Consider the following 26888-nt stretch of genomic DNA (forward strand, 5'->3'; position numbering starts at 1 on the left):
TCCTTTCTGGAGTAGAGAATCCCATAGATTCACAGCTTGTCTTCCTCTTGACCTCAGACCTAAATGTCCATTATCCAGATGTTACAATCCCTGTTCTTGATTCTCTGGCCGGGGGAAAGAACATCAGCATCAAGCTTGTTGAATTTTTCAGAATGTTGCATTGCAATTACTTCTCACTTACAAATTACAGAAAATGCAGACCCATTACACGCAGCTTCATCATTAAACAATCCTCTTATTCCAGAAACCAATCTATTCAAATTTGTCTTGCCACTTTAACTTTACCTTTACCTTTCCTTAAATATAGAAACTAAAAAGAGCCTGTGTGAGTGCACCAAGGTTCTGTAGGATTGCTGATGGTTTCCTTACTTGTACGCTCCAATTTCCTTGCAATAAAAGCCTGGTTATCTGCCTAATAGCTTGCTGTATCTTGTTACAATTCTATACTAGACCATCAAATTTATGTTTTATTCTGGCTCGGACCTGTAAGTTTTATAAATTGATAAAATGAGCGATTCAGGGATAAAACCTTTGTTTCTGTAAAAGACGTACAAAAGCTACTGTAGTTTTCAATATCTATAGTATAGGCAGATTATTATTTAAATGGTGATATATGGGAAATGTAAATGTATAAAGGGACATGGGTACCTTTGTACAGCAATGAAAGCAAACAGGCAGGTGCAACAAGCAATTCAGAAGACAAATGGTATGTATGCCTTCATTGCAAGGTGATTTGAATTCAGAAGCCGGATTATCATATTGCTATGGTGAGACCACACGTGGATGAGTGCACATAGTTTGGCCTCCCTAACTAGGAGAGTATTTATTTGCCATTGTGAGAGTGCAATGAAGGTTCATTGAACTAATGACAGGAATAACAGGATTGTTCTTGAGGAGTGATTTGTCCAACTAGGCTGGCATTTACTATATTTAAGACGAATGAAAGGGGTTCAGATTGAAATGTATAAAATTTTCAAAAGGGCTAGACACACGAGATGCAGGGAGGATGTTTTCCTTAGTTAGGAAGATCAGAACTAGGGGTCACAGTCTCAGGATATTGGGTAAGCCGTTCAGAAATGAGACTAGACATCACCTTCACTCAGAGGGTGGCCAACCTCCAGAATTTACAACTGCAGTAAGTTGTAGAGGCTGCGTCCCTGAGTATATTCAAGTAAAAAAATGATAGACCGTTAAATACTAACGGTACCAATGGATATGCAGAGAAATGAAAATACGGCACCGAGAGAGAATAAATCATGATCACACTGAATGGTAGAGCAGGCTTGAATGGCCTACTCCAGTACCGAGTTTATATTTTCTATCAAATATTCACTGCTAATGTTAAAGGGATGGCAATAATCATGGGTGACGTGAATAACCTTTATAAAAGTTATTTTATGAGCTGCCTTCTTGAACCACAGTCATCCACATGCTGTGGGTTGACCACAATGTCCTAAGGGAGGGATTTCCAGGATTTTGAATCAGTGACAGTGACAGAATAGTGATCTATTTCCAAATCAGGATGGAGTGTGGCTTGGAGGGAAACTTACAGATAGCGATTGTCCCAAGTATCTGCTATTCTTGTCCTTCTATATGGAAGTGGTCATGGAGCTTGTACTGTGCTGACTGAGCATCTTGGGTGAATGTCTGCAGCACATTTTGTAGAATACACAATGCTGCTACTGAGCGTTGGTGGTGGAGGGAATGGATGTTTGCGGATATGGTGCAAATTAAGTGGGCTGCTTTGTCCTGGATGGTGTCAAGCTTCTTAAGTGTTGTTGGAGCTGCATTCATCCAGGCAAGTGGGGAGTATTATATCACACTTTTTACATATGCCTTATAGATGGTAGACAGGCTTTGGGGAGTAGTGAGCTAAGTTACTCACTGCAGTATTCCTAGCTTCTGACCTGCTCCATTAGCTACTGTATTAATGTGGCAAGTCTTGTCGAATTTCTGGTGAACGGTAACCTCCAGAATGTTGATAGTGAGGGATTCAATGATGGTAATACGACTGAATGTCAAGGGGCAGTGGTTCGATTGTCTCTTATTGGAGATGGCCAATGCCTGGCATTTGTGTGGTGCAAATGTTACTTATCACTTGTCAGAGTCAAAAGGTGTGGCACTGGAAAAGCGCATCAAGTCAGGCAGTTCCAAGAAGCAGGAGAGTCAATGTTTCGGGCACAAGTCCTTCATCAGGATCCCCTGTCAGCCCAAGCCTGGATACTGCCCAGATCTTGTTGCATTTCAATATAAGCTTCAGTATCTGAGGAGTTACAGATGGTGCTGAACATGGCACAATCAATGGCCAAGTGTTATTATCAGTAGACTGTCAATCCAGAGACCAAGGTAATGTTCTGGGGACCCAGGTTCAAATCCCACCACAACAGATGGTGTAATTGGAACTCAGCAAAATCTGGAACTAAGATGGCTGCAAATCCATGGTCAATTGTTGGGAAAACCCATTTGGTTCACTAGTGCCCTTTTGGGAAGGAATCTGCCATCCTTAGGCAAAAGTGAGGACTGCAGATGCTGGAGATCAGAGTCGAAAGTGTGGTGCTGGAAATGCACAGCAGGTCAGGCACCATCCGAGGAGCAGAGGAATCGACATTTCAGGCAAAAGCCCATCATCAGGAATGGCACTGCTACCTGACCTGCTGTGATCTACTTTCCTTAAATCAATCTGGCTGACAGTTGACTCCAGAGCCACAGTAACGTAGCTGACTCTTAACTGCCTCTGGGCAAGTAGGGATGGGCAATTAATGTTGGCTTAGCCAGCAACACCTTCATCCTAAGATTGAATTAAAAAAAACACTTCTACTTCTGTCCTTATGATGGAGGAAAGGTCATGGATGAAGTTGCTGAAAAAGGTTGGGCCAAGGACAGTATCCCAATGAACTACTGCAGAGATACACTGGAGCTGAGATGACTGCCCTCCATCAGCCAAAACAGAACTGGAAAACTCAGATCAGCTATAAGTGGAGTCCATCAAGGTCTCTGCTAGGGCCTCAACTTCTTACTATTAATATCAATGTCCTGCATGAGGTAGCTAGATCTGCAGATGACACCACAATAGTTGAGAAAATAGGTCTTGAAGGGAAGAAAAGGAGGTTGCTGATAGTTAGATAGGTTGAGTTGTTAAGTAATAATCTGGCAGTGTGAGTACAACTTGGGAAAAAGTGAAGATGTTCAAATGTATTGTGTACCTCTTTGGATTTTACAATTATAAGGAGGATGCGAATGCATTGAAGCGACTGCAGAAGAAATTTCTCAGCATGGCTCCAAGGAGGAGAAATTTCAGTTATGAGATCACTGATGAATTTGAGATATTTCTTCTTGAACAGATGATGATTCAGTGACGACCTGACAGAGGTTTTCAAAATCATGGAGGGGACTGGATCAAATAGATAGGGATAAACTATTTCAGCTTGTAAAAGGATTGTGTTCAGTTCTGGACACCTTATTTACGGAAGAATGTTAAAATCTGGGAGACAATTCAAAAGAGATTTACTGAATGATACCAGCAATGAAGGATTTTGGATACAAGGAAAGAATAGAGAAATTGGGCTTACTCTCCTTGGAGCAGAGAAGGTCAAGAAGTGACTTTATTGAGGTGTTCAAAATATGAACAATTTGAACAGAATAAAGAAGGGTATTCTGCTTCCATTAGTTAGTATATCCCCTAGTTACTGACATAATTTCACAATTGTCAGCAGGAGTGCTAGCAGTGAGATGAGGAGAAACTTCTTTACTCAGAATTGTTAGGATTTGGAATGCTCTGCCTGGCAGAGTGATGGAGACAAAACTGCAGATGTTGACATCCAAAGTAGACAAGCAGGAGGCTGGAGGAACACAGCAAACCAAACAGCATCAGGAGGTGGAGAAGCCAAAATGTTCACTTCTCCACCATCTGATGCTGCCTGGCTTGCTGCGTTCCTCCAGCCTCCTGCTTGGCAGAGTGGAGGCAGATTGTATATGACATTTCAAAAGGAGAGCTGGATAAATATTAGAAAGTGACAAAGTGACAGGCCTCAAGAATGGGACTAGCGGGATAGCTCTTTCAGGAGCCAGAGCAGATACAATGGGACGAAAGGCCTTCTCCTATACTATAAAATTCTATGATTAAGAAGACACCCATTTAAAATGATTTGTACATGCACATGAGAAAAAAGCTTTTTCACTCAGCAAATAATTAAAGTATGGAATGCATTGCCTGGATGTGTAGTGGAAGCAGGTTGATTTGAAGATACTGGATAATTATTTGGATAGAAGTAATGTGCAAGGGTACAGGGAGAAAGCAGGAGACTGGCAGTAGATAATGATGCTCACTTGAAGAACCAGTGTGCACATAATTGGTCAAATAGCCTCCATTTGTGCCTTAACACCTCTGATGTAGGTGGCAGGTGTATGAGTCACACAAAGCTATTTTGCAGGTTCAGCAAATAATTAAACATATAAACTAGGAGCAGGAATAGGCCATGCAGCCCTTTGAGCCTGATCTGTTATTCATAGCTGACCCCACCCCACCCCAGCTTTTGCCCCATATGGTTTACTCCCTTCAGTCCCAAAAAATATTCTTGAAAATATTCAATACTTTGGATTAATGCAGCTAAAGGAAGGCTATTCTGTGTATTCAACTCCTCTTAAAACTAAGGATGTTACAGTAGCACAGAAAATAGGAGCAGAATGCCATTCAGCTCTTCAAGCCAATTCCACCATTCAATAGGATCATGCTCAACATCCAACTCCGTACGGTTCCAGTTTTTGTCCCATACGTTTTGATTCTTTTAACCAATTATCCTTTAGTTAGACAGGGCATTGATGAAACCACATCTTGAATACTGCATTCTGTTTTGATCTTTTTACTTAAAGAAGAATGTAAATGTGTTGGAGGCATTTCAGAGGAGGTTTATCAAATTGATAACTGAAATGAGGGGGTTAGCCAATGAGGAAAGGTTAGACAGACTGGACCTGTCTCCATTGGAGTTTAGAAAAGCAAGGGGAGACTTGATTGAAATGTATGAGTTCTTAAATGGTCTTGAAGCTTCTTCTGTGGGTGAATCCAGAATTAGAGGAACTTTGAAAATTAGGGTTCATAGGTTTAGGATGAGATGGGGTGAAATGTTTTCTCAGTGCTGTGCAAGTTTGGAACTCTATCTGAGCAGCATGAAGGCAGAGTCATCGTATACTTTTAAGATGGAAGTAGATTAATTCTGTTGCTGAACAAGAGTCTAAGCTATTAATGGTAATGCTGCTGAATACCATCCTCCCCAAAATCCCATGTCTGTTCCATATCTCTTTATAGAACCTGGTCTTGAAAATCATAATTGACCGCACATTCTTTTAGCAGACAAAGATTCCAGATTTCTCATTTCCTCAAGAAACAGGATAAGATGTTTTCAGATGAGCAGACTGGGGATGTTGGAACGTTTGACAGGAGAGCGCTGGACTAAGATGACCATGTAATGGATGAGAGTTTCAGCCACAAATGGCTTGAGGTGGTACCATGGCAGTCCATATGGTTGAGTAGACAGGAGTCAGGATATATTCAAATGGCAGAACATGCTAGCGAGACTGAAAGTACTCCTCTCCCTACACTTCCTTCCGGTGTTTCATTGTAGGTTTAAGATGAGAGGGGGCAAGGTTAAAGGACATATGAGAGGCAAAGTGTTTTTTGTTTTTTTTACACAGAGGGTGGCAGATTTCTGTCCTTGGAGGTGGCAGAAGCAGATATGATAGCAAAGTTTAACAGGTATTTAGACAGACACAAACAGGCAGGGAATAGATGGACACAGAACACGTGCATGTGATGTGATTAGTTTAGAATAGCAACAAGGCCAGTGCAGAGATGGTGGGCCAAAGGGCCTGTTCCTGTGCTGTACAGTTCTATTTTGTACTTGCTCAATGGCTCCTGATGCTCCAATAGCCACAACTTTAAATTTGCATTGGCATTATTAAATCCTTAATGGCGCACTCTGCTAGTTCACCTCAAGCCTTAAAATCCTCTAAAATGCTGATCTTTCAGTGCTGTATCCTAAACAGAAAATGCTGTTGAATGGTCAGTCACTACTCATTTTCAGTTATATTAGTATTAATTGATTTTGACCCAAAAATACCATGCAAGTTGGGGAAGTAATTTAAATTTCAATTACTTTTTGACCAGAAAACTTGCAACAATAAAGTGCATGAAACGTAATTACTATTCTCTACAAAACAACTGTAGTATGGAGATTAGCCAAAACTCAGAGTATAAGTTTATAAGTTGCTAACTGCCTTTTCTGGGTTGGTAATATGTCTTAAGCACTCATTCCCAAACTGGGATTAGATTTTTGGAAGCTGGTTCCAAAAGTGTCAAATATGATGAAGGGATATTAGCTAGTTTTTAAACCCAGCTTTTAACCCAAGTGTTATTTGTTGATTTTAATTAAGATTATGAATGAAAATCAATGACCTACCTGAATACTCTTCTCACAGTCAGTCTGGTGATGTAGCGACAGCTCACTTTCCAGTACAAATCGCTTGCCACACTTATCACAGATCTGCATGCGGCTGTGCGTGACATTCATGTGCTTCTCTAAGTACCAGCGATTATTGAACACGCGGGGGCACTTTTTGCAAGGGAAGTGCTGTTTCTCTTCAATTTTCACCTTCTGATTTGAGCCATCAGAATCTTTCTTTCGCTTCCGACCTCGAGTGCTCACTTCATGTTTGGCCTGTCTCCGTGACCGGCTTGGAGCTGGAGGAGTTGAGCCTTTGGAAGCAGTCAAAGCTCTTGATGTTCGTCGGGTTGTTTGCCCACTTTCAGTCTTGACTTCTGGAGTATCAGAGTTATCACCCCCTTCATTCACATCTTCATCACTTTCTTCACCTTCTTCATCCTCTTCCTCTTCCTCAGTGACATCTTCATCATCCTCTTCCTCTTCATCCCCATCAGCATTGTCATCATCATCCTCCTCTTCTTCTTCCTCATCATCGTCGTCATCATCCTCTTCGTCATCTTCCTCTTCATCCTCAGGACACCTACCTAATACAGCCGTAGCTTCTGAAGGTGAAGACATGCCCTCGGCCCCTTTAGAAACATTCAGAGTCTGGTTATTAAGGTTAACCTCCACAATGATCTGTTCCCGATTATATGAACCCCTACTGTCCGAATCGTTATCCAATTGTTCCGTATCTCCCTCAATCTTGCACACTGTTTGGTCATCATTCTCCTCCTTGTAATACTGCTGATTTGGCTGGATTGGTGAATGTTGTTTCCCAGTGTTGTCCTCCACACGTACAGAGTATGGATTGTTGCCCTCTCTAGCATAGATTTTAGGATGTGAATCCACCTCCTGCTTTATCTCACGATAAAACTGAGAGCCAAGGGGATTGCTGCGATTTTCCTGCTTTGACATATCGCTAGCCACTGTCGTCAAGTTTAAGGACCGACTATCTATTAATTCTTGACAGGAAGTGGCAATATCATTCATCTGTAGAACTGCAGCAGCATTCAGCACATCCTGCACATTGCAGGCATTTACTAGCAGCTTTGATGTATAGATAAAGTTCAGGATTTGCTGAAACCCTTGCGATGTCAGAGCTTCTAGCGAAAGTTCAACACGTTGAAGCTGCTTGTTTTGTGTGAAAAGCGAGTGAAAGAATTGACTGTAGGCCGCGAGCACGCCTTTGTGAGCAGGAAACGTGTTCTTCTGGCGCACCAATACAATGTCTACATCACATAAGTCTGGTTGAAACAGGCGCTGCTCATTCAGTCTGTCCATCAAACAAGTAAAGTGGAGGGCAACATCCTCCACCAGAGAATACTCAGTGGAAGGGTAGTCAGTGGTCTTTTCAACTATCAGCTGAAAAAAAAAAGGAAAATAAAACCATCAAAACTTGGTAGGTGTATAAAAGTTTTTTTTTAAAATGCTGGGAGACAGACTTTCTAATAATCCGAAAGCTTTGACAATTAATGACAACTTTGAAAAGTGACCAACAGCATTCTTCTAATGTAAATCTGACCAAAGGAACTGACGATTTACAAATTACACAGATGGGAATTAGGACATTCATCCCAACTCGTCCATAATATGGGTTTGTTTTGCTCATTAAATCCTTGCAATTGTTTTAATGTCTCCTCCTCACCTCAAACACAAAAATCTTCTTATTGGCATATAGTGCCATGACTTTCAAGGTCTGAGTTGGCTCAACCAGATTAAATTAGATTAGATTAGATTAGATTACTTAGTGTGGAAACAGGCCCTTCGGTCCAACAAATCCACACCGACCCGACAAAGTGCAACCCACCCAGACCCATTCCCCTACATTTACCCCTTCACCTAACACTATAGGCAATTTAGCATGGCCAATTCACCTAACCCACACATTTTTGGACTGTGGGAGGAAACCGGAGCACCCGGAGGAAACCCACGCAGACACGGGGAGAATGTGCAAACTCCACACAGTCAGTCGCCTGTGAGGCAGCAGTGCTAACCACGTGTGCCACCATGCCATCAGAAGTCATTTGAAACAGGAACCAGGCGGCTATTTTGTAATGTGGTTATTGGAGGGTTATACATCTACTAGGGCACACCCACATAGAAGACAGGATCCTCCATTGATTTTACTTGACCCAAGTCAGGATGCTGAGGGAAGCTCAGGACTATTGAGTCGAAACAGGCTTATTCTGTACGATCCTTTACTAATCATAGTATCCTTGCTACCCTCAAAGTGAGGACCTCTACACAAACATACAAGACACTACTTTAAGCATGCACTAAAAATAAATTAATTGCTAAATTAGACTGGATTTATTAAAAGTTTATTTAAACTGTTGATTAACACAACATTTTCAGGAGGTATCTTTCAAGAGACATTAAACTCAATGACAAAATGTGTCCGAGATGTCAGGTCCCCTGCTTTCATTACATTAGATAAGGAAATCTGGAATCATCCACTGCTCCTTTATGTTAACCCAATTGCTCAAAATAAAAGGCTTCATACAAGTCAGAACAACTTGCACTATTTTCTTCTATACTTTTAGCAATGTAAATTATTTTGCTGCAGATTGTACAGTACGTTTTACATGTTGCTCCAGCTATAACCTCCTGCATCCAGCCAAGAAGAACCATGCTATATCAATGGACTCGTTTGACAAGGTGCTCAAATAAAAATTTCAATGAAATGTCTTGGGTTAACAGCTAACTCCACCAGGTCAAAATTAAATCCCCTCTACTTGACCAAGCCTATTCATCCAGTTACACAGACAACCACTGTTTGAATAAAGATAAAGGAATTCTAATTCAAAGGTTTTTATAAACCTTTTGTTCCCGGTATTACCGTAAAGCAATATTGGAAAACAACAAACTGTATCGTGCATGTAATTTTCTTTTGCAAAGATGATAGCTAGGATAGTCAATTGCTAGTTAGCCTCAGTCTTCACATTGGAAAAAGATAATACAGGTGTACATATCAAGTGCAAGTCTGTGAAATATTAGTAGTTCTGGGCAGAGAAGTGGCAAATGGAATTCAACCGGAGAAGTGAGGTAATGCACTTACGGGAGGGCGAATAATGCATGAGATTATGGCATGAATGGCAGAACCCTGGAAAGTAGCGAAGATCAGAGAAACTTTGGTGTGCACATCCACAAATCTCTGAGAGTAGCACAGCAGGTCAATGATATGGTTATGACGACATATGGGATATGGGAGGCACGGAATAGAAAATGAAGTTGTTTTGGAGCTGTAAAATATGTTAATTAGGTCACAACAGGAATACTACATGAGTTCTGGTCACCATATTATGGAAGGATGGGATTGCACAAGAGTGCTGTCGAGAGGAGATTTACCAGATTTAGCTGGGCTGGAGGCTCTGAGCCATGAGGAAAGATGGGATAGGCTAGGGCTGTTTTACTTGGAGTTGACAGTCAAGAGGAGACCTGATAGATTTGCGTAAGATTGAGGGGCATAGATAGAAAGACACTTCTTTCTTAATAAATGGGTCTGTTACCAGGAGACATAGATTTAAGGTAAGAAGTTGAAGCTCAGAGGAGGGTCGAGGAGAAATTTAGGCTCAGAGCTTGCTGAGAGTCCAGAATTCACTGCTCAAAAGGATGGTTCAGTCAGAAACTCTCATAACCTACATACAGTATTTAGGCATTTATTTGTGCTGCCATAGTTTCCAGGACTATGCACCGATAAATGAAAAATGGGATTAATGGAGTCAGATTTTTGTTTAGAGGACATGACGGGCCAAATTCTCTCTTCCTGTGCTCTAAATGTCTATAAATCTGAAAGAACTTTTCACAATGACAGAATGACCCAAAGCATTTTTCAGCCAGACAGTTTTGCGTAGTCACTTCTATAATGTAGGAAGATGCAGCAATCAATTTATACTCAGTAAGCTCCTACAGTAATTTGATGACAACCAGACTGTGATATTGACTGACGGATACATATTGGCCAGCACACTCCCTTAACCTCAGCCCAACCATTCCCCTCATGATTTTATAAACCGCTATAAAGGCCACTCCTCAGCATGTTCAGCTTTCAATACTTCCAGCCCTGGAAACATCTTTGTAATTTTTTTCTGAACCCTTTCAAGTTTCACAGTCTTCCTACAGCAAAAGAGACCAGAATTGAATGCAAGCAAAAGCGGCCTATCCAATGTCCTGTACAGCTGCAACATGATATCCCAATTACTATACTCAATGCACTGACCAATAAAGGTGTGTACCAAATGCCTTCTTCAGTATCCTGTCTACTTGTGACTCCAGGGTCTCTTTGTTCAGCAACACTCCCCAGGAACGTACAATTAAGTCTGTAAGTCCTGCCCTGATTTGACTTACCAAAATGCAACAACACACATTTATCTAAACCTCTGATAGTATGTGAAGAGATAGAGTTTTGCATCCAGGATCCTATAATCATTGGACTATGGAGCGCAACTTTGTTGCCAAATGATTCCAGACTAAAGTCTTCATGCTATTAAACTCACTTTCATACCGATAGATGCTATGTTTAGAGGTTTACTTACAAATTAACTAAATTGAAGCACAGTACATTCAGGTACTATAGAAAAAGCAAATATAAACTTCATGGTCAACCAGAAAACATATCAAGGGCTCTTCAGGTGCAGTGGTAGTGTTCCTGCCTTTGAGCCAAGAGTCCTGGGTTCACATTTCACTTGCTCCAGATGTGGGTGATAATACCGCTGAACAGGTTGATGAGAAATATATGCATCTTGAGTATTTCTGGAAAAAATACTTTGTTTTCTTTATCAGGAAAAACAGTAAATTCCTTGCAACTTACTGGGTAAATTCACAAGTTTTATTTCCCTGCACTTCCTACAGTATTATCTAAATTTAAACATTTGGCCTTCTGCTAACTCAAATAATAAACATAAGAGTTTCAAAACATCTCTGCCATTGTCCATCCCATTTCTGATAAGGTGGATTTCTGGAGAAGCTTAATAATAGGCGGCACAGTGGTTCAGTGGTTAGCACTGCTGCGATTCCAGGCTCGGCAACTGGCTGTGTGGAGTTTGCACATTCTGCCTGTGTCTGCGTGGGTTTCCTCCGGGTACTCCGGTTTCCTCCCACAATCCAAAAATATGAAGGTTATGTGAATTGGCTACGCTAAATTGCCCGTTAGTCAGGGGTAAATACAGGGTAGGGGGATGGGTTACTCTTCAGAGGGTCAGTGTGGATTTGTTGGGCCAAATGGCCTGTATCCATTCTGTAGGGAATCTAATATTTGCATTTTTAAATACAATGTGACAATATGTAAAATGTCAACTGATATGTAATGCTAGCAGTTTATAATTTTAAAAATTGATAAAACAATATTGAAGTACGGCATAATTAACACCACATTGTGTTTTGTAATCATGAAATGAGTGTATTTTTCATGTCGAGTTAGGGATATTCTTGATGATCAAAAGAATCAAAGGGCACATGGATAGCAATGGAAGAGTTGAGGCCACAATAACATCAGCCAGGAGTTTATAAAACCATGTAGCAGTTGGAAGTGCTGAATGACCTACTTGTGCTCTTAATTTTCAATGTGCAACACACCTATGTATTGATGGCAGACAAAAAGAATTTCAAATGTTGTGAAAAATCAAGATTATTTACCAGTGATAACATTCTGAATATTAATACACTTCTGTTGAATCAATACCCAAAATCATCACCTTTAGCTGTCAGACATACAGCCTTTCAAGCATGTGTAATAAGGCCGTTTTCTTTTAAAATCTCCCAATCACATTACCATAAAATCATAAGACATCACAGCAGAAAATAAGCCAATGACCCCATCTGCTCCACCATTCAATCATGGCTGATAAGTTTCTCAACCCCATTCTCCCGCTTTCTCCCCGTAACACTGGCTACCCAAGAACCTATCTCAGTCTTAAATATACCCAATGACCTGGCCTCCACAGCCTTCTGTGGCAATGAATTCTACAGATTTACCACTCTCTGGCTGAAGACGTTTCTCATCTCCGTTCTAAAAAGTCTTCCCTTCACTCTTGCCCTCGGCATCCTAGTCTCTCCTACCAAGAGGAGCATCTTCCCAACATCTACTCTGTCCAGGTCAATCAGTATTCTGTACATTTACTGACCGCCTAGTATTTTTGTCAACACTGGTTTTGATTATCCAATCGATACATGATTATGAAATGGATGAAAATAGTTTATGAAACTGACTACTAGCAATAGTAACTTAAAAAGTTTCAATCAATAGAAAGAAGAAAGAAAATTGATGTCTGCTTTCACTGTGAAGCAAGGTATTATTTTCCTCAGGACAACGTAGCTAACCAGCACATACCATGAGTGCAAGGACCATCTAAACTGATGTTACTGTTCCTGCTAACATGCTGAGTTTCAAACGTAAACCCTCTCAAGGGTGCCTACTCCATGTACAGTGTTGATGCTAATTGATACAGGCTTGGAAATTGACAAACATGATGCATCCTGAGCACTGCACTTAGGAAGATTGTCAAGATCTCAGACAAGAATTTTAAGAAAATTTACCAGAATGCCAAGAGGAACTTGGTAAGCCTAATAAAAACTGGGATTTAGTGTCTTAGAACAGAGGAGGTTGAAGGCCAACAGAGGCACTCAAAAATATGAAACATACTGTTATTGTAAATAATATGAAATGCTTCCAGCAGAGGAATCAGTGACTGAGGGATATGAATTTCATTGGCGAAAGAATGAAGGGAGAAACAAGGATATTTTCTGAAAAATTAGATGTCTGCAATGCACTGCCTGAAGCTTGGTAGGCACAAATTCAATAGTATTTTTCATAAAATCATAAAATTATTTTGTAACTAGCCAAAAGTTTGCAGGTTTATCGGAGAGGTTTGGTGATGGTGGTGGAAGACTTCAGACAAATGGCTCACATTGAATTTTCTTGCTCGTCCTTCAAAATAAAGAATACCATCTCCATCAAGTTTGGTAGCGTTCTAGTGGGTATCTAAGTGCTGCTGAGACCAATGTGCACCCAGCAGGCTCTGTTATAAATAGGACAAGGTACCACAGACATGGAATTTTTGCATTAATTGGACAGCTTTTTCAAAGAGCTGGCACAAGCACAATGAGCCATATGACCTCATTCTGTGTGGTACCATGCTATGATGTGATATCAAGCTGAAAGGTACTGAGATTTGGCTCTGTGGTGATGCCATTCATTGAGATATCAATGGAATATTGTGCCAGTCTGATTATATAGAGCAGTAAATGATATAGGAGTGGGTTGAGGGTTTAACTCCACACAGCGAGGGTCATAAGACGCTGAGTCCCGTCCAGCAGACAGTCGGACTAACAGGGTTGGGTACAATGGAAGTAGGCCATAGAACCAAAAGTTCTAATTCCTGATTCCAGGAGAGCTTGAAGAGCTGAGACCAAGTAATCCTGATCCTCCTGGCTCACGCAGGCACCCAGTGTCTACCAGAGACTGCCCTCAACATGCTCTTCAGCTTTTTAGATTTTCCCCATGGCTGAGAAACACAGTTGTCCATTTTACAAAACAGGTGAAAGCAGAGTAATAAAAGCAAAGCAAAATAATGCAGATGCCGGGAAGTCTGAAATAAAAACTGAAATTGCTAAAACATTCAGCAGTCTAGCAATATATGCAAAGAAAGATACTACATTTCAAGTAATAAGACTAAAACAGTAATGATATTTACTGTGCGTGGATATGTACTAAATAAAAATAATAACGTCAAAAGTAGAAAATAAAACACTGGGAGTCAAGCATCTATGCAAAGGAAAACACAGTTAGTGCTCTTTAGGTCTGTGATCTTTAATAGAAAACCTCAAACTCCTTTTCTTTCTCCATAGAGGATGCTGGGTCGGTTGTGTATTTCCAGCATCTGGAGTAGTTTGCCCTTCCATTTTTGAATACTTATTTGTAACTTTTTGAAGTTTTAGGAATTAACTTTGTTTCATATTCAGTAGCAACAGAGAAAACCTTGTGGCTGAATTTACAATGTAATCCTATTTTCACCTCCTCTGCTACTTAGAAATAATATTCAGCTTTGTTGGTTAAGCCCAGTAAATGTCTTAAATTCAGCATAAGACAATGAAAATGAATTAGAACAAAGCAAACTTTTAGAGTCATACAGCACAGAAACAGATTCTTCTGTCCAACTCGTCCATGCCAACCAAGTTTCCTAAACTCAACTAGCCCCACTTCCCTGTGTTTGGCCCATATCCCTTCAAACCTTTCTGATTCATGTACCTGTCCAAACGTCTTTTTAACATTGTAAATGTACCTGCATCAACCACTTCCTCTACCAGTTCATTCCATACATGCACCACTATCTGCACAAAAAAAGAAAAATGCCCCTCAGGTCCCTTTTAAATCTTTCTCCTCTCACCTTAAAAATATGCTCCTAGTTTTGACCTTCCCCAGCTTAGGGAAAAGACTTTTACCATTCACTTTACCTATTCCCCTCATGATTTTATAATCCTCTATAAGACCACCCCTCAATCTCACACTCCAGTGAGAAGCCTCAGGCTATCCTCCTCTCCTTATAACTCAAACTCAAACATCCTGGTAAATCTTCTCTGATTCTTCTCCAATTTAATAATATCATTCCTATAGCAGAGTGACAAGAACTGTCCACAGTATTCCAAAAGTGGGCTCACCAACATCTTGTACAATCTCAACTTGATGACCCAACTCCTATACTCAATGGTCAGGTCGATGAAGGCAAGCATGCCTTAACCACCTGTCTACCTGTAGTACAACATTCAAAGAACTATGTACTTGAACCTTTAGGTGCCTCTGTTTGCCAACATTACCTAGGCCCCTACCATTGACTGGATTAGAGTGGTGCTGGAAAAGCACAGCAGGTCAGGCAGCATCCGATGAGCAGGAAAATCAACGTTTTGGGCAAAAGCCCTTCATCAAGAATACAGGCAGGGTGCCTGCAGAGTGGAGAGATAAATGAGAGGAGGGTGGGGGTGGGGAGAAAGTAGCTTAGAGTACAATGGGTGAATGGGGGTGGGGATGGAGGTGATAGATCAGAGAGGAGGGTGGAGTGGATAGATGGAAAGGAAGATAGGCAGGTAGGACAGGTCATGGGGACGGTGCTGAGCTGGAAGGTTGGAACTGGGGTGAGGTGGGGAAGGGAAAATGAGGAAACTGGTGAACTTCGCATTGGTGCCATGGGGTTGAAGTGTTCCGAGGCAGAAGATGAGGCGTTCTTCCTCCAGGTGTCAGGTGGTGAGGGAGCGGCGGCAGAGGCAGCCCAGGACCTCCATGTCCTCGGCTGAGTGGGAGGGGGGAGTTGAAATGTTGGGCCACAAGGCGGTGTGATTGATTGGTGCGGGTGTCCCAGAGATGTTCCCTAAAGCGCTCTGCTAGGAGGCGTCTATTCTCCCCAATGTAGAGGACGCCGCATCAGGAGCAACGGATACATTAATTATATTGGAAGATGTGCAGGTAAAATTTTGATGGATGTGGAAGGCTCCTTTGGGGCCTTGGATGGAGGTGAGGGAGGTGGTGTGGGCGCAGGTTTTCCAATTCCTGAGGTGGCAAGGGAAGGTGCCAGGACGGGAGGGTGGGTTGTGGGACGTGGACCTGACCAGGTAGTCACAGAGGGAACGGTCTTTGTGGCAAGTGGAAATGGGTGGGGAGGGAATATATCCCTGGTGGTGAGGTCCGTTTGGAGGTGGCGGAAATGTCAAGGGATGATGTGGTTTATGCAAAGATTGGTAGGGTGGAAGATGAGCACCGGGGGGGGGGTTCTGTCCTTGTTACAGTTGGAGGGGTGGGGTTTGAGGGCGGAGGGGCGTGATGTGGACAAGATGCGTTGGAGGGCATCTTTAACCACGTGGGAAGGGAAATAAAGAAGGAGGCCATCTGGTGTGTTCTGTGGTGGAACTGGTCCTCCTGGGAGGAGATACGGCAGAGGTGGAGGAATTGGGAATACGGGATGGCATTTTTGCAGGAGGTAGGGTGGGAAGAGGTGTAATCCAGGTAGCTGTGGGAGTCGGTGGGTTTGTAAAAAAATGTCAGTGTCAAGTCGGTCATCATTAATGGAGATAGAGAGGTCCAGGAAGGGGAGAGAGGTGTCAGAGATGGTCCAGGTGAATTTAAGGTCGGGGTGGAATGTGTTGGTGAAGTTGATGAATTGCTCAACCTCCGCGCGGGAGGACAAGGTGGCACCAATGCAGTCATCAATGTAGCGGAGGAAGAGTTGGGGAGTGGTGCTGGTGTAACTGCAGAAGATGGACTGTTCTACGTAGCCAACAAAGAGACAGGCATAGCTGGGGCCCATACGGGTGCCCATGGCTACCCCTTTGGTCTGGAGGAAGTGGGAGGATTCAAAGGAGAAATTGTGAAGGGTGAGGACCAGTTCGGCCAAACGAATGAGAATGTCGGTGGAAGGGTACTGTTGGAGACGTTGGGAGAGGAAGAAACGGAGGACTTGGAGGCCCTAGTCATGGTGGATGGAGGTGTAGAGGGATTGGATATCCATGGTGAAGATGAGGCGTTGGGGGCCAGGGAAACGGAATTCTTGTAAGAGATGGAGGGCGCGGGTGGTGTCTCAAATCATTGAAAAAGGGAACTTATGTAGTCAATCAGCCTCGCTTGACACGTTCTGCAAGCATTGCAAAAGGAGGTTTGTGATCCTATAAAAGCTTGTACTTACTGAAATAAATTGCGGAGTAGTTCACAGAAGTTGGCATATTACAGTAGTGTGTAAGAATCTCAAGAAGGGAACCTAACAGTGGGGGAGGCTTCAGAGACTGAACAGCTTTCTCCTGCTCTTACTTCTAATGTTTCTTGTTTTGTTACTGGACGAGCAATCTAGAAGCTTAGACTATCCATAATAGGTGGAGGGCGGGAGAGTAGGTGTTCTTCCTACAGCTGTTGGGTGGCTAGAATTTGGTGGTTGATGCGGCCCAGGATTTGCATGTCTGTGGCAGAGTGGGAGAGGGAGTTGAAGTGTTTGGCCACAGGGCGGTGGGGTTGTTTGGTGCGTGTGTCAAGCCTAATTCACTTGCAGCCACGTCTCAGTGATGCCGAACACATCATACCTGCCGATTTCGATCTACACCACAAGCTCATTTACCTTATTTTGTGTATTGTTCTCGTGGCAATATCTCCAGACTGTTCTCTAATCATCTCAGAGTTTAAAACAAACACTCAATCTGGTCATTCATCTGTCAGATCTTCTTCCCAAATATCTGGGCCAGTTCCTACCCTATCTTTAGGACAGAGATAGTTTGGTTCTTAAATGTCAAGGGGATCAAAGGTTATAGGGAGAAAGCAGGATAATGGACTTGAGAAACTTATCAGCCAAAACTGAATGGCCAGAGGTAGACAGGCAGTAGGCTGGAAGGACACAGTAAGCCAGGTAGCATCAGGAAGTAGAGAAGTCAACGTTTCAGGACTGGGGATGGCGACTTCTCTACCTCCTGATGCTGCCTGGCTTGCTGTGTTCTTCCAACCTACTGCCTGTCTACGTTCAATTCCAGCATCTGCAGTTTTTTTGTCTCTAACCATAATTGAATGGCCGAGCAGACTCATGGGACAAACGGCCTACTTTCTGTTCCTATGTCTTATGGTCTTACCTTCTTGACTGTTCCTTTTGTCCATTGAAGTGCCTGTGACTATTCCTTCTCAAATATCTTTTATTCTGAACAAAATGATTTTTGACAATCAGAGATTTTTGCCCCATTCTTACTTTGCTCCCATTTGCTCTCTTTTACTTCTTGAAAGAGATTAGCTTTATGCTCTTCATTTGAAGCTGATAATTATTGATTCTAGAAAGTTGAAAATTAGATCATTTAAGATAGGAGTTCATCATGTTCTAGACACAAGCAGTGTGAAATTATTCATTGTTTTACACCTAATGTGATCATTTTGTAAAGTCGTGTTACGCGTTTCAAGTAAGATTAGTTTTGAATTATTCATATTAACTACCTGCTGCTGGGGATGGGACATGTTAAATGGGTTACAAATCTAACTGCTGAGTACCACAATATTAGCTAATAATGCAATATCGGTTTAGAACAGTAGATAACTGTTACACAATGCAAAAGTAAATATTAAGCAGATGTTACCATGGTTAGCTATCAAACCTTGCTTATTAATTAAATAAATATTTCTACACAGAAAAGGGATCATCACAATTAATTCAACATTAACTTGAACCAGTTAAGTTTCTTGATGCTGTTAAAAGTTATGCCACTGCCAGTATTTTAATAAAATAAAATAATTTTTACAACTCAAAACTTTCTACCAACAAAGCCCAAACTTAGAGGATGAAACTCTATGCCACCTTAAACTGGGATGGTCACCAAAATGTTTCATACTTGCAATTACAATCTGGAATGACATCTGTCCTTTGAATGTTTGAACATATATCCAAATGTGCATCACTCAACTCACACCACTCTCTTCCTCAAACTCTGAACAGAAAGGCTGGGATGCAGAATATATACAGTGGTCAGCTAAGGGGCGGCACGGTGGCACAGTGGTTAGCACTGCTGCCTCACAGCGCCAGAGACCCGGGATCATTCCCGCCTCAGGCGACTGACTGTGTGGAGTTTGCACGTTCTCCCCGTGTCTGCGTGGGTTTCCTCCAGGTGCTCCGGTTTCCTCCCACAGTCCAAAGATGTGCAGGTCAGGTGAATTGGCCATGCTAAATTGCCCGTAGTGTTAGGTAAGGGGTACAAGTAGGGATATGGGTGGGTTGCGCTTCGGCGGGGCGGTGTGGACTTGTTGGGCCGAAGGGCCTGTTTCCACACTGTAAGTAATCTAATCTACATGATTTGAAGCTGACACACAATGTAGGAAGTGCTTGCACTCGGTTTTGAACTATCTGCACTTTTGAAAGTCTCGAGATGATTCCCAGCAGAAGAATGCATTTTCAATAACCCATGCAAAAGCGGAGTAAAAACTTTGTTTAAAAAAAAAGTTAGAGAAAAGAAATGGTAAAAACACTACTAGTGCAAATCTGAAATAAGAGCTACTATTCATCATTAAAAGCACAATCTTCCAGAGAAAAGGATTTATCAATTACTGCAAAAAACAATTTGTTTTTCACTGGAACGGTGGTCAGCTAAGTGAGAGCAGTACCAAGCAACTACTAGATATTTAAACGCCAGCCTTGGCTTGCCTGACAACTTGTTGAATCAAGAGTCTTCAATGCCCAATCCAAACAAACGACACAGTGCTGAGAGAGTGCTGCATTTTTGGAGACAAGGCAAGGACCTATCCATCTGACTTATAGAGTCAGAGATGTACAGCATGGAAACAGACCCTTCGGTCCAACCCATCCATGCCGACCAGATATTCCCAAACCAATCTAGTCCCACCTGCCAGCACCCAGCCCACATTCCTCTATTCATTTACCCATCCAGATCACTTTTAAATGTTGCAATTGTACTAGCCTCCAGCACTTCCTCTGGCAGCTCATTTCATACACGTACCACCCTCTGCGTGAAAACGTTGCCCCTTAGGTCTCTTTTATATCTTCTCCTTTATATCTTTCCCCTCTCACCCTAAATCTATGCCCTCTAGTTCTGGACTCCCCCACCCCATGGAAAAGACTTTGTCTACTTATCCTATCCATGCCCCTCGTGATTTTATAAATCTCTATAAAAGTCACTCCTCAGCCTCCGACGCTTCAGGGAAAACAGCCCCAGCCTATTCAACGTCTCCCTATACCTCAAATCCTCCAACCCTGGCAACATCCTTGTAAATTGTTTCTGAACCCTTTCAAGTTTCACAATATTTTTCCGATAAGAAGGAAACCAGAATCGCATGCAATATTCCAAAAGTGGCCTAACCAATGTCCCGTACAGCCGCAACATGACCTCCCAACTCAATACTCTGACCAATAAAGGAAAGCATACCAAATGGATGTAAATTATTCTAAAACAATTTTCAAAGGACCAAAAAAAATGTAGGAATTAGGAGCAGACCATTCAACTAATCAAGCCAGCTCTACCACTTATTCAGATCATGGGTGATCTGACTGTAGCTTAAATTCACATTCCTGCCTTTCCCAATGACCTTTTATCCTATGATTAACACGAATCGACTTACCTCTGCCTTAAAAATATTCAAGAACTCACTTCTATCACCGTTTCAGAGGCAGCTCCAAAGACACTCAATCCTCAAAAACATTTGCCTACCCTCTGTTTTAAATGGGCGAACCCTGATTTTTAAACAGTGACACCTAGTTCTAGATTTTCCCGTAAAAGGAACAGTACCCTGCCAAGACCTCACATGATCTCACATGTTTCAATCAAGTTACCTCTTATTCTTCAAAACTCCAGCTGGTAGAAACCTAGCCTATTCAACTTTTCATCAGAAGCTAACACGCTCACTCCACGTTGGTAGCCTAGTCAACATTCTCTGAACTGCCTCCAAAGTGTTGAGATTGGAACATTTTAAAATTCAGAACTTCAAAAATTGTTCATGGAGCAAAAGAATCAACAAAGATAAACTGTTACACACAAAAGGATCAGTCTAACTGTGTCTAGAATAAGCTGTAAAAGACAAGTCGTTACATAGGGGATTTGCGAAAGCAATTAGTGATGACTGGGAAAAGGAATCGAGGTTTGGCATCTGCTTGTTAAGTGGCTGCCTTATGTCACAGGGAATTTAAGGAGTTAATTCCTTAATTCTGCTTGAGCTTTCAAGCAGACAGTTAAGGCCAAATATAACAAGGAACAGGAGTTCCTTCTGATAAGGAAGCAAGCTGCAAACTCACGGTCTCCAGAAGACCGATCAATATTCTGGCTGAAAGGATCAATAATATTCTACCACAGACCTGAAGAATGAGAAACTGTGTAAGAATTCAACACCAAAACTCTTCATGGGCAGAATTTCAAAGAACACAGCACATCACATCAGAGACAGACATTGGTTGGAATCTTAGTTAAATTCCACCATTAATCAGGTAATAGCTAAGGTTTAACTTGCTTGAGGGGTCTTATTTTGCTACAGGTAATAAAGTTTAAACTATTGCTTCAGGACTCAGTTGTCTTAATAAGTAGCCAAATTAAAGGTAGCTTGTGGTGATTTACCGACAAGATCCTTCCATAAATAAGATAACTAATCCTGTGCACTATACTCTGGATGTAGTCTCACCAGTGGCCAGTATAACTGAAGCCTGACCTCCATACCTTCATAAAACAAAGAACTGCAGAGGGTCGAAATCAGAAACAGAAACAGAAATTCCTGGTAAAGCTCAGCAGTCTGGCAGCATTTGTGGAGAGAAATCAGAGTTAATGTTTCAGGTTCCGAGGAGGGGTCACCAGACTCGAAATGATAACTCTGGATTTTTCTCCCCACTTTTGTATTCAATTTTCCTCATGATAAAGGATAACATTCTGGTAGATTTCCTAATTACTATCATAACTTTTAAAACGTCTAACATTTTAATAATAGTGAACATTTTCCCGATTATGGATGTTAAGCTAAATGGCCTATAGTTTTCTGCTCTCTGTCTCCTTTTTGTATAAAAAAAGTTGCATTTGCTATCTTCTAAACTGGGATACAGACCAGGAGCAGGCATTAGTTTAATTTGGCATCATTTTCGGCACAACATCCTGGGCCGAAGAGCCTAATCCTTTGCAGTACTGTTCAATGTTCAAAACTAACGGAGCCATTCCCAACCTGTAAGTTTTAAAATATAAGAACCAGGAGCAACAGTAGGGAATTCAGCTCCTGGAGTCCGCTCTGTCATTTATTACCATCATGGCTGATCTCATCTCAGCTTCAACTCCACTTTCCTGTCCGCTACTCATAACCGGTTACTAATTGAAAATCTCTCTCCTCCCGGAATTCACAACTCCTTTTCTAAAGTCTGGGCTGGAGTGGTCAGCTGGTGGAAGGTAACAGCAACACATGGTACATTCACATCAGTGCCGATGTACTAGAGGTTTAAAAAACAAATATGCAAGAAAAATGCAATTTATTAGGACCGTTGACCAAAAACAAAATGAGAATTTATTTCCAAGAAGGATCTTGAAGAAAGCATGGAAGACTGAATTCAACAGCAAAAGTCTAGCGATTTCTAGCATTATGAATGGGTAGGAAGAGAGGGAAGAGATTAAAGTCAGATGTCTAAAATATCTAGGCAAAAGTGGGTACTGCAGATGAGTAATACTGGAAAAGTACAGCAGGTCAGGCAGCATCCGAGGTGCAGGAAAATCGACGTTTCGGGCCAAAGCCCTTCATCAGGAAGGGGGCTGGGAACCTCGGGGGTGGGGGTGGGACTGGGGAGAAGGTAGCTGAGAGGTGGGGGTGAAGGTGATAAGTTGGAGAGGAGAGAGAAGCAGACAGATGGGAAGAAAGATTGACAGGTGGTAAGGTCATGAGCTGGTAAGTTGGAACTGGTGTAAAGTGGGGAGAGGGGAAATGAGGAAACTGGTGAAGTCCACATCGATGCCATGGGGTTAAAGGGTTCCATGGCGGAACGAGTCAGTGGGGTTGATTGATGCGGGTGTCCCAGAGATGTTCCCTGAAGTGCTCTGCGAGGAGGCGTCCAGTCTCCCCAATGTAGAGGACACCGCATTGGGAGTAACGGGTACAGTAAATGACATGTATGGAAGTGCAGGTGAAGCTTTGATGGATGTGGAAGGCTCCTTTGGGGCCTTGGTTGGACGTGAGGGGAGAGGTCTGGGCGGAGGATTTGCAATTCTTGCGGTCACAGGACACCTCACCAATCAATCCCAACGCCCCGTGGCCGAACATTTCACCTCTCCCTCTGCCAAGGGTATGCAGGTCCTGGACCTTCTCCATTGCCACTTCTGTACCATCCGATGCCTGGAGGAAGAATGTCTTATCTTGCCTCGGAATCCTTCAACCCCAAGGCATCAATGTGGACTTCATCAGTTTCCTCATTTCCCCTCCCCCAGCTTACCCCAGTTCCAACCTGCCAGCTCAGCACCATCCTCATTACCTGTCCCACCTGTCAATCTTCCTTCCCACCTATCTGTTCCACCCTCCCCTCCGACCTAGTGCCTTTACCCTTTCCATCCACTTATTGCACTCCCAGCTTTCTTCTCCCCAGTCCCACTCCCCACCTCCCTATTTCTCTCTTCACCCCCGAGGTCCCAGCCTCAATCCTGATGAAGAGCTTTTGCCCGAAACATCGATTTTCCTGCTCCCTGGATGCTGCCTGACATGCTGTGCTTTTCCAGCACTACTCTAATCTTTATATAAAATGTTTGAGTGGGGGAGGAAGCATTATAAACATGAATGGATAATTAAAACCAACCATCTCAGGAGCCACTTCTTTGAAGACCCTAGGTGTCATGTTCACAATACCTGGATAGGTATATGAATAAGAAGGGTTTAGAGGGATATGGGCCAAATGCTGGCAAATGGATTTAAATCAGATGGAGATGTCTAGTTGGTTCGGACGAGTTGGACCAAAGGGCCTGTTTCTGTGTTCTATGACTACGATTCTATTACAGGTGAGTGGGAGAAGAAATACGACACAAATCAACTAATGCCACTGGCAGCATGAAGTCACAAGGGCAGAGCAGCTTACTGGTGATGCTGCTTGGTCAGAACTTCCGATTTTTAAAGTGAGACTTGAGTATTTAGTTTGCATTTAAGTCTGTAGACACATTTTCCTCTCTTTTTCTGAGAAAACATGTTAAGTGTTCATAGTAAGTTCATATTCTAAGGGTAATTAAGTTTTTAAGAATTATAGAATGACAGGTCAGAAGGGCAAAGTTAAATGCAAGTCCTGTGATGTGCGCCAACTCAGACGTACAACATGTCCCTGACAAGTACACCTATAGGAAATGTCACTGGCTGCACAAGCTGGAGTTCAGGCTGTGGAACTTGAGCAGCTACTGGAGTCACTGTTATGCTTCTGCAAAGCAGAAGTCTACTTGGATAGCAAGTGTAGGATCATGGTTACACCACAGATTAGAAGTTGGCAAAGAAGAAATGGGTGACTATCACACAATCTAAGAAAATTAACTAGGTAATGCAACAGTACTCTGAGCCCAAGTCTATTGTGTTTGCTAATTAGTATTTCATTTTGAAAAATGGTGAGGACACTGGTTCCTCAAGAGAGTGCAGCCAAAACCAAGCCCATGGCACCACAGGTGACTCAGTTGTACAGGGGAGAAAGAAGAATGGAAGACCAACAGTTATGGAGGATTCCACAGTCAGGAGATCAGATAGTCTTTTCCGTAGCACAAAACATTATTCCAAAAGGTAAAGGATGTTATAGAACAGCTGCAGGATTTCCTTCTGTGGGAGGGTGATCAGGCAGAAGTTGTGGACCATATTGCTACCAGTGATATAGGTAGGAAGAGAGAGATAATGTCTTGAAGGCAGATTTCAGGGAATTAGGAAGAAAATTTAAGAAGAACCATAATATCTAAAGAGCACATCCAATAAACAGAAGACAGAAGGAGTGATTGATTGAATATGTAACTTGAGAAATAATGTAGGAGGGAGAACATCAGATTCGTGGAATTGGGACTCATGCTTGGGAAGGTGGGATCTGGACAAGCTGGATGAGCTACATCATAAATGGTACTGGGATTGCTATTCTTGTAGGGAGATTTGTTGTACTATTGGTCTGGGTTTAAACTAGACTGTCAGAGGATGGGAACTTGAAGGCAACCCAAATTGAAATGAAGCGAAGTTGATAATAGAAAGGAGGTCAAAAAGATGCTGGGGAGATGAGATGACAGGAGAAATCAGAAATAGTTCTGCAAGCACATACATCTTGCCCATGTATCTGCACCTTGCGAATTCTTGACACTGACCTTTATTTGGCTGTTTGAATATGTTGACATTCAACTTGAAAACAAACAAACAAAGTCATTCCTTTATCAAGATTCTATTTTGTTGAACATCATGTGCACTCCATTCTGAAGATTTCTGTAATCCATAACTGGAACAATTCAAGCACAATCAATATTTCAGTCACTGAAGCTCTCAAAACCACATCTCTGATTACAAAAGCTTATCAATGTGTGACCAGGTTACGAAGCGGTAGGAAAATCAGATCTCAGCATTACTACTCACTTAATTCAATTTCGTACAGAGTTTCTACTTGACACTTTAAATCTCAAGTGTAAAGATGGGGTTTGGCAAAAATATTCTCACAAAAATGCCAAATCAAAAATTGAGCATGAAAAGATACAAAGGGAAAGGGCAGGATCAAAAGAACACAAACATTTTACAGTTCACTGTGTGGGATGTTTTGCAACCAACAGCTGAAACCTCAGTGGAAAACTACTAATACTTACTTTGCAAACCACAAACTACTACTGTCTCGACCACAGTATGCAAATATATTTCTCAAGTCGCCTACTTCTTTTACCTCAGCCTCCTACTACTTAAGAAAGTAATCAGTTAAAGATTTACTTTTCTTCTGTGCAACGCACTTATTATCTCACCTACATAACTTAGAAAAGATGACCACTTGGTTGAATTTAAGATCAGTTGCTAGTTCTGTTCAAACCTTGGGTGTTACTGCCTTTTTGAAGTTATACTTTGATTAATATTAAAACTATTTTTCTCATTCGCATTTTCAATTCTCTCCACGGCCTCACTCCTTGCTAATGCTGGAGCCTTTTCCAGTTGACAACCTTCCAAGTTATCAGCATTGCTCCAATTCTGGTAGCCATGCCCTAATATACCAAGGCACTGAATTCGAAATTCCTTCCCCAAACTGCTCTTCCTGCCTTTTAAATTAATCTTTAAGATCATGCATTTGATCATTTGCCCTAATATCCCCTTCATCATTTGATGTCAAATTGTTCTCAATAATGGCCCTGAGAAACACTTTGGAAGGTTTCATTATATTAAAGGCACTACATAAATAAGTGGTTGTTAATGGAGCATGTCCATAACCATTTGAAATTAATACTTACATTTTAAGAAACTGAAGTAACCTCACCAATTTCAGACAGCCATCAGCTTTCACTCTGATTCCAACAGTGCTCAGAAAAGTCACAATAAAATTTTGAGAAATCCCTGTGTACCTTTTGAAGTTTTCACAATAGATTAGCCCAGAAGTCGTATCAATGACACACAATGGCCCCAGACTACTCTCAGGCTTTCAAGCTACAAATTGTAGATATCGGAAGTCTAATACAGTCAGGTGCCCTCAACAGATACAGTTAGAGTCATAGAGAAGTACAGCACAGAAACAGACCCTTCTATCCAACCTGTCCATGACGATGAGATATCCTAACCTAATCTAGTCCCATTTGTCAACACTTGACCCATATCCCTCTAAACCCTTCCTACCGTGTTAGGGAACTGGAGCTGGAGTTGGATGAACTTAGGATCATTCGGGAGGCAGAGGGGGTCAGAGATCGGAGCTTCAGGGAAGTAGTAACTCCAAAGATTGCAGATAGATGGGTGACAGTGAGGGGGACTGGGAGGAAGCA

At 42.0% G+C, this 26888-nt stretch overlaps 1 protein-coding gene across 8 annotated transcripts in view; it reads right to left on the minus strand.

Annotated features, from left to right (window-relative positions):
- The window catches only part of zbtb47b (zinc finger and BTB domain containing 47b), a 277731-nt gene that overhangs the window by 112707 nt on the left and 138136 nt on the right, over nt 1-26888 (minus strand). For all 8 annotated transcript variants that reach the window (XM_043690834.1, XM_043690830.1, XM_043690837.1 and 5 more), the window contains one exon: nt 6453-7841. In XM_043690834.1, the coding sequence (XP_043546769.1) occupies nt 6453-7760 (1308 nt within the window). In that variant the 5' untranslated portion in view covers nt 7761-7841. The remainder of the gene's footprint in view (nt 1-6452; nt 7842-26888) is intronic.

The sequence above is a fragment of the Chiloscyllium plagiosum genome, chromosome 5 (assembly GCF_004010195.1).
Source record: "Chiloscyllium plagiosum isolate BGI_BamShark_2017 chromosome 5, ASM401019v2, whole genome shotgun sequence".
NCBI lineage: Eukaryota > Metazoa > Chordata > Chondrichthyes > Orectolobiformes > Hemiscylliidae > Chiloscyllium > Chiloscyllium plagiosum.